General features: G+C 38.5%; 1 protein-coding gene across 1 annotated transcript in view; it reads right to left on the bottom strand.

Annotated features, from left to right (window-relative positions):
• The window catches only part of CPNE4 (copine 4), a 465450-nt gene extending 453409 nt beyond the window's left edge, over positions 1 to 12041 (bottom strand). The window contains exon 1 of the mRNA XM_044066730.1: positions 11990 to 12041. Within this exon, the coding sequence (XP_043922665.1) occupies positions 11990 to 12037 (48 nt within the window). The 5' untranslated portion in view covers positions 12038 to 12041. The remainder of the gene's footprint in view (positions 1 to 11989) is intronic.
• Positions 12042 to 12542: the final 501 nt, after the last annotated feature.

A 12542-nucleotide genomic window follows, 5' to 3' on the forward strand; every position in this document is an offset into this window, starting at 1 on the left:
AATGTTTCACATACCTGTTTTATTATTGTGCTCTCTTCTGTGTACCAGTCGGATGTCTTCCTTGTTTGGTTTGTTTGTTTTTTTAGTAGTATTTTTGTTTTTAGTATTATTTTTGTTTTTGTTTTTTGTTTTTTATTTATCTCTCTCACTCCACTACAGGGATCGAGCTGGTTTGAATAGGTTACAGCATGGCTTTTGTAGGTGATGCCCATGATCAGGTGATGGCCTCTGCACCAGTTGGTGCTCCCCACTTGCTAATTGCATGCAGCCGGCTGTGTAGTATTCCAATAGCCAATGTCATAGAAACCCACTACTATAAATGACTACATCAAGTGGGTGTTGTCCCTTTACCTTTCCTGTATTGAAGACACCCTTCCTGTGTGTGGGCAGCCATGTTACAGACAGCAGGTAGCAATACATCTTAGACCAGGACTTGTGGACACAGGCCAACTGCATGTTTGTATAAGGTTCCAGACCTGGGAACAGTGTGTGAGTATTGCTGTTATATGCATTGAATACTGCTAGTTTTACAGGGTTTGTGTGTATATGCTAGTTTTGCATGGAATGCAGTCTGTCTGTGTAGCTCTCAACTGTGGGCCTATCCACATGATGGCCAGAGGATTGGCTGTTACCTTTTGTCTGTTCACCACACAGGTCTTGTCCCTGACACATCAGTGCCATTCTCTGTGTTGATTGCTATCAGTACATGGCAACATCCCTTTGTGTTTCTGACTTCATATTCCTGAGTAAGGGTATGTTGCAACCTATCATGTAACACCAGCAACTTTCACAGTGTATAACAGCAATATTTCAAATATGGTCCTGGATTTCAGCCTCTGTCCTCCACCTATATACCAGGCTTTGTCCAAATGTCATGCAGTAAGAGGTTGTTAGGTAATGGCATATCATTATTTAGTGCTGGCATTCTTGCTATCATTCCAGTGATGTTGTGGACTCCCATACAAATTGTGGGGTAGGGTTCATATATATGAGGGCTACAGCTGGACAAAACATGTGTGACCCTGTACAGTCCATAGGTCAGTGTATGGAGAACACTGTTACATGCCCTTGTAAGACATTTTATGGGGGAGGGGTATTACATGTTTTAACCTAGGCTGTTACAACATGTAAGGGATATCAGTAATAAGACACATTAAGGTATATGGCTGTACATTTTCATACGTTTCACCATGGGAACAGTGATGGGTTAGGGCTTGCTGTTTTACACACAGTTCTTTTTGTCAATGTGATAGTGACACTTTAAGTTAAGCATTTTATGTAACAGACACATTTACATTGTGACAATTAATACTTTTCACCCTAGGGATTGAGTACAGAGTGTAATTGGAGGCTGCTGAACTACATCTGTAATTAAGTGCTGATTGATTCTTATCTTCAAGGCAAGTGTGTTTTTTACTGTTGTACTACTTGAAGGCTTTAGCCTAGACAGCAAAGTATGTTATGTTTTGCAGATTATTGTATCATATGTTTTGTTTGAGAGTTGCATTAATCAGTTATTATGCATTTCAAACACCTAACTGCTATAAGAAATTACATAAACAACTGAAATAGTACACCAATAAATATTTCTATGTATGCAAACCTGTGTTTGGTGTCCTGTCCTTTGCATTGTGTGTGTGTATATGTTTCATGGAATAAGTCTCATTTGTAGGAAAGAATCAGACACTTGCCATTTGAAAAGGTGGCAACTGTAGGAATAATGGCTGTTTAATATGCTATGTACCCTCTATATATAACTCTTTTTATATATATCTATAAGTATTTATATATTTATATGTGTATGCATGTGTATATACATATATATATATATATATATATATATATATATATATATATATATATATATATATATGTTTATGTGTGTGTATATGTATCATTGGAATGTCTATTGCTTCAACATTGTACATTCCCTATGGTAGACTGACTGTTATGCATGATATGTTAGAGAAATCATCCTGACATCTTACAGCTGAGATGGCTTACTGTTAACTTATTGTGGCTATGTTGTGCAGCATCCTGGGTTCAGCACATGCAAGTGCTGGTTATTGTGTTGCAAGACAGATCATTTCAGCTGTGGAGGAATGGATCTTCTTCTTCTTCTTTTGGCTTTTCCCGGTTAGGGGTCACCACAGCAGATCATCTGTCTGCTCATGATTGACAGTGGAGTTTTATGGTGTCGAGTTGCCAGCCCGGCGCCCAACTTTTCATAGAAGGCACACACATGCACACACTCATACCTATGGCCAATTTAGAGTGTCCAATCCACCTACTGCATGTCTTTGGGATGTGGGAGGAAACCGGAGTACCCAGAGGAAACCCAAGCGACCAGAGGGAGGATATACAGACTCCGCACAGAAGGCACCCCAGCCGAGCATCGAACCGGAGAACCTCTTGCTGTGAGGTGGCAATGCTAACTGCTGCACCACCATGGCCACCCCTGTGGAAGAAGGGATAATGGCAATAATTATAAGCGATTCCTATTTTGGGCCCCTTCACCCCCATTAACAGTGCCTTTGGTCAGATGTTTTGCAGTGACAGGTTCAGAGTGTGGATCCAATATGGGAATGCAATACATACATACGTAAATATATATATATATATATATATATATATATATATATATACACACACACACACACACACACACACATATATATATATATATATATATGTATATATATATATATATATATATATAGACATACATAGACATGTATGTCTACATATATACATGCATCTATATATATATATATATATATATATATATATATATATATATATATATATGTATATATACACATATACATATACACATATAAATACATTTTCCCTACTGTTGAATGACTGTACTGCATGATATGTTTGAGAAAATATCACAGTTATGTACAGCTCAAATGGCTTAGTGGTAAATCACTGTGGATATGGTGTGTAGGGTTCTGAGTTCAAGACTTGCAAGGGCTGATTTTATTTTATTCATGGGCAGATAAAGGGCTGCTGAATACAGAGTGATTAAGGCACTTTTAAGCAGTTGTAAGCAGGTTTGCGCAGGTCTGAGTGGCAGTAAGCAATGCTAACTTCCGGTTAAATAAGCTTATAGACAGTTAGCCTGACAGTGCTTAATCTGTGTAGCCATTGCTTGCCACCACACAAACAGGCTTAAACCTGCATACTACTGCTTAAAAGTGCTTACTCCCACTTACCCCCATGCTAACTTCTTTAAAAGAAAAGAAAAAAGGGGTGATAGTAAAGTGGTGAAAAAGGGGGCACACAGAGGGAAAAACAATAGGGAAAGTAGCTAGAGATGTGCAGGATGGGTGTGGGAAAGGTCCATAGCTGTCCATTTCTTCTACAGCAACACTAGATATATATATATATATATATATATATATATATATATATATATATATATATATATACTGAATTTGGAGGTAGATTTGGACACTCAAATCCCTGAGAGAGGGGTGAGGACAGCAATAATGTATTGTGAAGCCAATTAGACCAGATTACATGTGTCCAGTGGACATGAGTACAAAATGGGCAGCTATGTATGGGACGAAAATTTTTTGGGGAACAGTTTGCCCTTTTTTGATTTTTAAAGTGAGAGTGGGATGTTGAGGAAGGATAGCAGGTATATTTGGGGAGGTAGGTTGGGTAGGAAGACAGACAAGACAGCATACAGGGGTGGTGTATGGCACATGTGGTGGGTAAACACTTTGGATGGGGAAGGGTGTTTGGAAATTGGAAACCCATGAGCCCCCAAATGGAAACAGTGGGACTGATGCCTCCACCCATGGGCAGTCACCACTACATCTTCATGGTACCGAAGGTGGCTGTACTGGGGCTGAACAGGAAGGGCAGGCTGACCCTTTAAATGCACCACACGGCCCTCAAGCTGGTGTAGCAGATCTCCAAACTTCCTTCAGAGCTTACTATGCACCAATCCCCTGACCTGACTTTGGGTGACAGGATCCTGATCGTGCCCACTCACAGGGGGGGACAAGCCCCATCCCCTGAGGCAGTTCCACCTGAAGGTGGTGCAGGACCAGCAGACGAGGAGGTCCCGGGGTGGGTCCCAGATCTGCTGGGGCCTGGTGCCACAGCTAGATGAGGTAAGAGAAGTGGGTCCACTGGGACCGGCCTTCCCAAACATGCTATGGTGTTGCAGTTTTAAAACATATGTGGGTTAGTAATAGTCAACACAATCCAGGATTAGTTATAACAGCATGCATAGATATTCCCATTAACCCAAAACACCAGACTGGAACAGTTGCATAGCAAAAAGAACACATTCATATAAGAACCACAGTGGCCATTACAATGGCATGCAGGTTACATTGATAGCAACAGGCCACCAAAGATAGTATTTCAACATGGAACATTAATAGAAACACATTTCAATATTTATTGAACAACAGGACATATGTCCCAACAGTAGGTTTGGTGTAAACATACCCATTGATTTGTGTATTCAGATTATTGTTGCAAATATGGTGGTGGTGGGGGAGAGAGATGTCAATTAACAACTTATATATCCTTGTAGTACTCACATCTTTAATGATCATTGCTCTAATCATTAAGGTACATGTATTATTACAATACCCTATGGCCTTGGTTTGGGCAGTGCTATGTTTGTACACAGTGTATACTTCAACTGTCTTATAGCTAAATTCTACATCTCTTACCTGGTAGACCTGTGGAGGGAATGTTTGTTAACACTACCTCTCAATCTCTTAATGCACGCACTCTGGATAAAGCTTGACAACATGGGGGTACAAATAGGGACATATTTTGAAATTTTCTCTCATAAACTTGGAGAGTTGCTAGAGTGACAGGATTTGTTTTAATATACATTTTCTGAAGGTTTTGAGGTTTGAAAATCAAATATATGTCATTATTTAGTGAATACAATTCTGTGATCATCCCACTGATTTGCCATAGGCATAGAGGAATAGGCAGAAAATATGAGCCAATTATCTGGACATTCTGAAAAAATCTGTACAATTGAGAGGTATGATTATGCATACAGCTTACAACTACTCCCAGAATTTGAACCATGGCTGTGTCTGCTAAAAATACAACAATTTAAGTTTCAGCAGAGTGTGCTATTTGGATATTGCTGTCTATTCCTCTGGTGTTTTCTGTCTAAGTCTCTCTTGGTTTTACAGTCTGACCTTGTAATTACAACAGTTTTATACAGCCATTCCTAGACATATTTTTATGTAGCACAGTGTGTGAAACAGTGGTTGACACAACAGTACTATTCTAATCTCAGATGTTACTGAATGCTACATGTTAGGTCATACTATACCAGACTAAACAGTACCAGTCTAGGATTTAAATCCTTATTGGCAAGCACGGTTTTCTTATCTGACAGACCTGTGGAGGGAATGTTTGTTAACATTACCTGACTGTTTCTACACATATTCCCAGATTCAGAGTTAATATTATGCACATACCTCTCAATCTCTTAATGCACACAGTCTGGACAAAGCTTGACAACATGGGGTACAAATAGGGACATATTTTGAATATTGCTCTCATAAACTTGGAGAGTTGCTAGAGTGACAGGCTTTATTTTAATATATATTTCCTGAAGGTTCTGAGGTCTGAAAATCAAATGTTATGTCATTATTTAGTGACTACAATTCTGAGATCATCCCACTGGTTTGCCAGGGGGACAGAGGAACAGGCAGAAAACATGAGCCAATTATCTGGACATTCTGAAAAAATCTGTACAGTTGAGAGTTATGATTATGCATACAGCTTACTACCACTCCCAGGATTAGAACCATGGCTGTGTCTGCTAAAAATACAACAATTTTGAGTTTCAGCAGAGTGTGGCATTTGGATATTGCTGTCTCACTCTTCAATGTTTTCTAAGTCTCTCTTGGTTGTACAATCTGATCTTGTACTTACAACAGTCTTATGCTGACATTCCTATACTTTTTTTTTATGTAGCACAGTGTGGGTAACAATGGTTAACACAACATTAATATTCAGAGACTGCAACAATAAATGCCATACAATACCAGAGTAACCACAACCAGTCCAGGATTTAGAGCTTTATTGCCAGGCAGCTATAGTTTTATTTAAATATGACCTATATGGGACTATTACTGTCATATTGTCTGGTTTATTCAGTACAACCCACACACAGTGTAAATACTGCCAGGTGACTTTCTTCTACTTTATATTTATTTGGTATGACTACTACAAGTAGGATTGTTACTCACCAGCCTCATGATGCAGCCTTTGCAGCCTACTAGCATGGGCTTCCTGATTTACAGTCCACTCAGCTGCAGCTGTAAGGGAAATAGAGAAATATTTAGGCATACCTATCCATTGTATACACAGGCTGGACATTAGTAAACAGTTATTGGTATGAGTACTTACACACTGCTGGGACATCACTCCTCTGCCTTGCTTCTTGGACCCACTTATCCAAGAGGTCCCTCTTTCTCTGCTTCAAGTTGGCATAGTGGTGACGGACCTGCACACCAGTCTGAGGGATACCAGTGGCACTGCTGAGATCATGGGCTAGACAGTCCCAGGCTTCTGCTTTATATTGGGAGTCTTGGTACTGGCCCTGCAGCAGTCTTTCATCATGGTTTTATACCAGGAGTCCTACCATGACCTTGGACTCCTGTATGCCCCAGCACTGCACACGGAAGTGCATGCCCTCACCAACTCCTGCCATACTGCCAACAGTCGGAAGGTGCAACCAGTTATGAGCTGTATTCCCACCTGTGAGGTTTAAATATGGCCGATTTCCTGCCCGTTAGCATGATTGGACAGTTTTGAATATGCTGAGCTAAGCTAAGCTACGGGCAAACCTGCTTAGCTAAGGTTGGCAGTGCTTAAAGGGACAGGTCCAACACTGCTTACCTATGGGCAAATCTACTTAGCTAGGCTACTCATTGTTTAGCAGTCATATTTACACAATGCTTATACCTGGTAAGCAGAGCTGTGCAATGCTTAGCATTGCTTATTTTTCATTTTATAGACTATCTGCTGTATGGCATTGATTCATCATTCATTACATATTATAAATTTGTTTACTTTCCCTGACATCCCCCAATGTGCTTTCATTACATTTATTCATGTGTGACTATACTGTATGGGGCACTTCTGCTTATATGGGGGTGTCACAACTTTATTAAACTGACACCTCATATCTGGACCTAATGCAGTACTCTGGTTAACAAATATATATTATTTAGTAGCTAATTATAAAAATAAATTTTTATGTACTGCTTTCTCATGTAAAATGCAAACTGGTTATAGTGGAGAATCAAACCAGGAACAGCTGCTTGCAAAGTGTACGCTCTAACCACTACACTATTGAAATACTGCTTATGCTAGTTGTTTCTTGCTATTTAACTTCTTGTGCTGTTTAAGCTGGACTAAGCGTAGCTAAGCAACAGGCAGACCCATGCAGCTAAGCTTAAACTTTATCACATTTATAAAAAAAATATTATTTGTTGTGGTATTTTATTTGTACCCTTCAGAATATCCCTGCTAATGCTGAACCTGTTATTCTATCAATTTTCTGCTTTGTTGGATGGTTGTCCCTTTTGGCTTTGTCCACATTCCTTACTCTCATGGGCTGGGAGGTGTGTGCTATGTGCTTATGCTACCTCTGTTATTCTGACAACATTTGTCTTGGTAGGGACAATTGTCCATTATGGCTTTGACCCAGATTTGTTATCTTGATGGGTTGGGGGTGTTATGAGCGTTCTTGCTCATTTTAAATTGCCGAAAGGCAATTCTGGATTGCAGGGGCCGTGTATATTGTGAAATCTCTGCTCTCACACACACCCCCTGCAGTCGTACACTGAATCGTGTCTGTTTTAGAGCACAGCAGCGTGCCTTCATACATATGCATGGTGCGCTGCCATGCTGAACAGGAACAGCCCCTGCCATGCAGGAATAACTTATTCCTGCGCGGCTGCTTGCTGAATTCCAGGGATATACACACACGCACACACACACACACACACACACACACACACACACACACACACACACACACACACACACACACACACACACACACACACACACACACATCTATACACATCTACAGTTGCAGTTTATTCTGCACAATATTGATTTTGTTGACAGAATAAACTGTTGTGCTTTTATGTTGGGTGTTGATTACATCGAATGCAGGGTTTGCCAAATGCATTAATGTCAAAGTGCCTGTTTTATGTGTTTTGGGTTAAGGTAAGGGTGAGTATACCTTAACGCAGAAAAATTCTGTTATACTGAAAGTTTTGTCATTAGGAGTGGGAGCATTTGTGTATGAGTGTTTGCAGCTTAGGACTAGGTAGGGGGATGGTTTTAATGCTCTGCATGTTTGTAGTATATGGGTAGTATGTCCACGTGTCTCATTTAGTGCTACTGCTAGGGGAAGAGCTCTTGTTGTAAGGTAATGCAGGATTGGGTTTAGGGGCAGGCTTAGGATTAGGGTTAATACATATGACCAAGGTGGAGCAGACAGGAGTGGGAAAAGTAAAATGTTATTTTTAGAACAAAACAGAATTGGGATAGCCCAATTCTGATGCTTAGTGGAAGAACTGGGAAGGGCAAAATTCTGGGAGTCACCAGTCAACACAGGGAAGATAATAGAAAGTTTTGAAGGACCACAATGTCTAAAAATAACGAGATATAACAAGAAAGCTGCAAAGCCTATTATTCTTGGTGCATCCATCAAAATGACCTTTACAGGACTGTCATTTTGCAAATTCCCATGAAGGTCATTCTGACCCAGGTATTGCATATAATAAAGTACTCTGAGTGTTCCTACAGGATTTATTAATTACTAGGAGCATATGTAAGTAATTGAATAGAAAATATGAACAGGGCACCACTGATTGTAAACTACTGAAAGCATCAAGAAAGACTTGGGATTATGGCAAGAATTCTGAAATGCAAAGTTTATTTACCTTGTAAGAAAATTAGTTGGGAAGTCAGGAGATACAGTTTTATACTGAAATAAATAAGAACATGGATACTGGAAGGATGTTTTTGGGTATCTGGTTTTCAGAGTTTAGGACTAAAAACTGGGAATAGGATGACACAAGATGTAACCATCCCCAAGCTTTGACTGCTCTGGATGCCTAATTGAATACAAAGAGTTAAGAGATATGGATATGAAGGCATACTTTTAGTCTAACAATCTAGCAGAGATGGATATGTAAAACAGGTATTTAGCAAAAAAATAAACAAATAAAGGGGCAGAGAAGCTTATTTGGAAGATGACTCTGAAGGCCTTACAGCTGAATATGAAGTTCAGAGGGATGCATTCCCGGCATTGGTTGGTTTTCTGACTCATTTTTCAGCTTTACAGATTTGGGTAGCTGGTAGCAGAAGCAGATCTGGAAGGAGTGAGAATGCCAGCCTCCATGTAGAAAGCTGGAAAAATTGCTCAATGACTAATCCAAGATTCCTGGGCATCAGAAATGTGATGCAATGTAGGAAAACCTCTGAAAAGTTAACTCTGTTCACAGTCAGAGAAGGGAATGGTAAGATGAGGATACATGACAGAACAAATGGGGTACGTATTTTTGTAGGATTGCATCAGGACGAGTGGTGGATGCCATCAGATGAATGGAGTGATTAAAAGGGAAAGGGGTATAATCAGGGGATGGATACTTAGGAAAGAAAGTGCTACAGCTGGAAGTGTGTTGAATGCCAAAAGAGTGCCCTAGCACCAGAATAGTATGTAAGGATAACTTGCTCACATTGCTAGTTTAAAGACAAGGCAGAAATGCTTAAAGCCTTATGCTTAGTGATGTTTCAGAGTGCATTCAGGGTGAGTAATCTCTTGGGATGTCAGAATCTTCATTCAAGCCAACTATCTTGGAACAAGTTCATAACAGTAGACAATCAGCTGCAGAAGGCTGGGCATCTAAGAAAGTGAAAGGGTAGTACATAGTAATTTGGCAGCAACAGTTTGTCAACATCTGCCTGGGAAAAGCAGTGAACATCTGGTGAGCTAGACGTCAGATAGAAGGAGTAGTGTTAGTGTCTTTATTCAAAAACCTAGATATGGTGAAAGGATCTTGCATTTGTAGATGAAGGTAATGGGTGTGCAAGTAATGGACTTAAAAGTGTTTTAGACTCATTCATTCCAGAGAAGTAAACCGACAAGACTTATGAGTCAGATGAAAGAAAGGGACAGACATCAAAAAATCCAGGAAATGGAGTTTTGGAAGATATAAAAGCATTTAATGATACACAAAAATCGATCAGTAATATAACATTTCCAAAATATCATAAGGATATTAATACTAGACAAAATATTAAATAGGGATAAAGGGAGAATGTAATAGTTACTGCAATTTTCTCAAGTTTTGTTCCTTTTAGGTAATGGGTTTGCCTTGGTAGTAGGGTATTCTTTTGCTCACTTGGTTAGAGGAGTCAGGGTTTTCCCAAACTGGTAATGTTTAGATTTTACCCCAACAACATAACATTAGTGTGGAGAGGCCACTGTAGAAAAATGAGGTGCAGTCCCACTGGTCAGCTGTAGTTTCAGTCACTTACAGTCTGTTTTTTTATTTCAGACTTGAATTATATTTTGAAAATGTGAAATAAAACACAAGCTGAAGCATACGATCTGAGGAATCTGTGGGTGAAATTAACAATTATTAACAGTTGCCTTTCCTGAATTTCTCAGCAGCGTAGTTTCTTTTTTTTTTTAATTAAAGAAATCTTTGTGGTGGTTGTTTACCACATCTAAAAACATCCAGTTTCACAACTAAAATAGGTGTATCTGATGGCAGATTTTAAAATTGGTATATATATGATCATAAATATATACTTTAACCCAGCTTTGAAACCTGTGTTTTATACCTGCAACATGAAAAATAAAAGAAAGCAAAAATACAATATTAAACATGATGCGATCAACTGAGCCTCTATATGAATGAGGATGCAACTTGCATCTCTTTTTGCTGATTGTTACCCAATATCTTAACATAAATGTTTCCTTACTAAAAGTGACTTGTTCCTATGTACATATTCATTTCTTAGAAAAAATGACATAGTAGTTTCTACTATAAAATAAAGCTGCCACAACATAGCAGTTATATATTGTAAAATCAGAATAATAGTCATTGGATCCTGCAATGCTTAAAATATTTAACTGGAGCACATTGTGGTACATTCTGTTATGCCACAAGTGATATTTTTTCTTGTGAATATTTGAAATAAAGACGACTAAAAGCAATTACATGCATACGATTCTAGATAAAAACAATATAACTTTTCAAAAGAAAAAAGTGCTTATGGATTTAACTGTTAGATCACTCAGCAAGATTTATTTGCTGGTAAGAAGAAACAATTCTAAACAAAGCTAAAATGTGTCAATTGTACAGTTGCTAAACAACTACTGAATTTAAATCAGTCATGGCTTTGGGATCTTTGCTGTTTAAGGAATGGGATTTATATGGGTAGTACTCGACTATGGCACTATTTCTAGTTTGCAGCATCACAGAAGAGACACAGAACAGGAATGGGACTTCAGCATAATATTAACAATTAATGTTTTTTCAGGTAAGAGTACTGCTCTGTATGCTAACAGACAGTCATTTTGATTTAACATAAATTATTATGAGAATGATGGCATTCAAGCAATGCTCAAAGACATACTCTCACATGATACATACAGTGCAAAGGCACTCCCAAAGCATTAGTCCAGAAGGAAGATGGCTTTCAGAATGATTTAGCAAATATGCTCTGTTTGGTCCTTTACAAGCACAAGAAATAATATTCTGAGCATCATTTAATCTAGCTGCAGTTTGATGACAGAATACATACCATTCTCATTATTAAAATATGTGTGAGCTTTTCCAAATGTGTTATTGATAAGTTCTTGTAAAAAGGTGACATGTAGCACTTAAGCGGATTTTCTTTGAAGCATGTTCCTCTTTGCTGTGAGGAGTAATTTTTTTTGTTTACTTACTTTGTAATCAGGTGGTATCCGCGCCCCAAAACCAAATGCTGGAAACATTTTGTCACTGAAACAAAAACAAAACATATATCGCTACATTAGTTTTTTCACCAGAATGGAATATTCTAACCTTGTTGTTGTTGACACATGAAAGGCAAATGAGATATACATTTAGCATAAAGAAATGCTGAACAGCTGTCTTGCAGTTTTACTTAGCCAGACAAAAATTATTACAATAAAGTACAATTTCCATTTCATTGTTTGGCAGGAGAAAAAAATCATCATCATCATCTGCTCTATGTTAATTTTGAATACATTAGAATTTTTTCTGCTGCCATATTGACAACATTATCTTGAACACATGAATTTATTTTCATCCTCAACCTACATTCCATGAATAACAATACATTATGACAGATGAAGTTTAAAACATCTTAGTCTACTGAAACACAAAACTGAGTTTCTTTTTCATGTTTCTTTTGTTCTTGTTTGTTTTAGTATAGAATACGGTCACCATTAATTTAACCTGCCATTCATCCTGTTATCATAAAAACTGTTGCATAAA

The sequence above is a fragment of the Protopterus annectens genome, chromosome 3.part1 (assembly GCF_019279795.1).
Source record: "Protopterus annectens isolate FY-2018-M chromosome 3.part1, PAN1.0, whole genome shotgun sequence".
NCBI classification, from domain to species: domain Eukaryota; kingdom Metazoa; phylum Chordata; order Ceratodontiformes; family Protopteridae; genus Protopterus; species Protopterus annectens.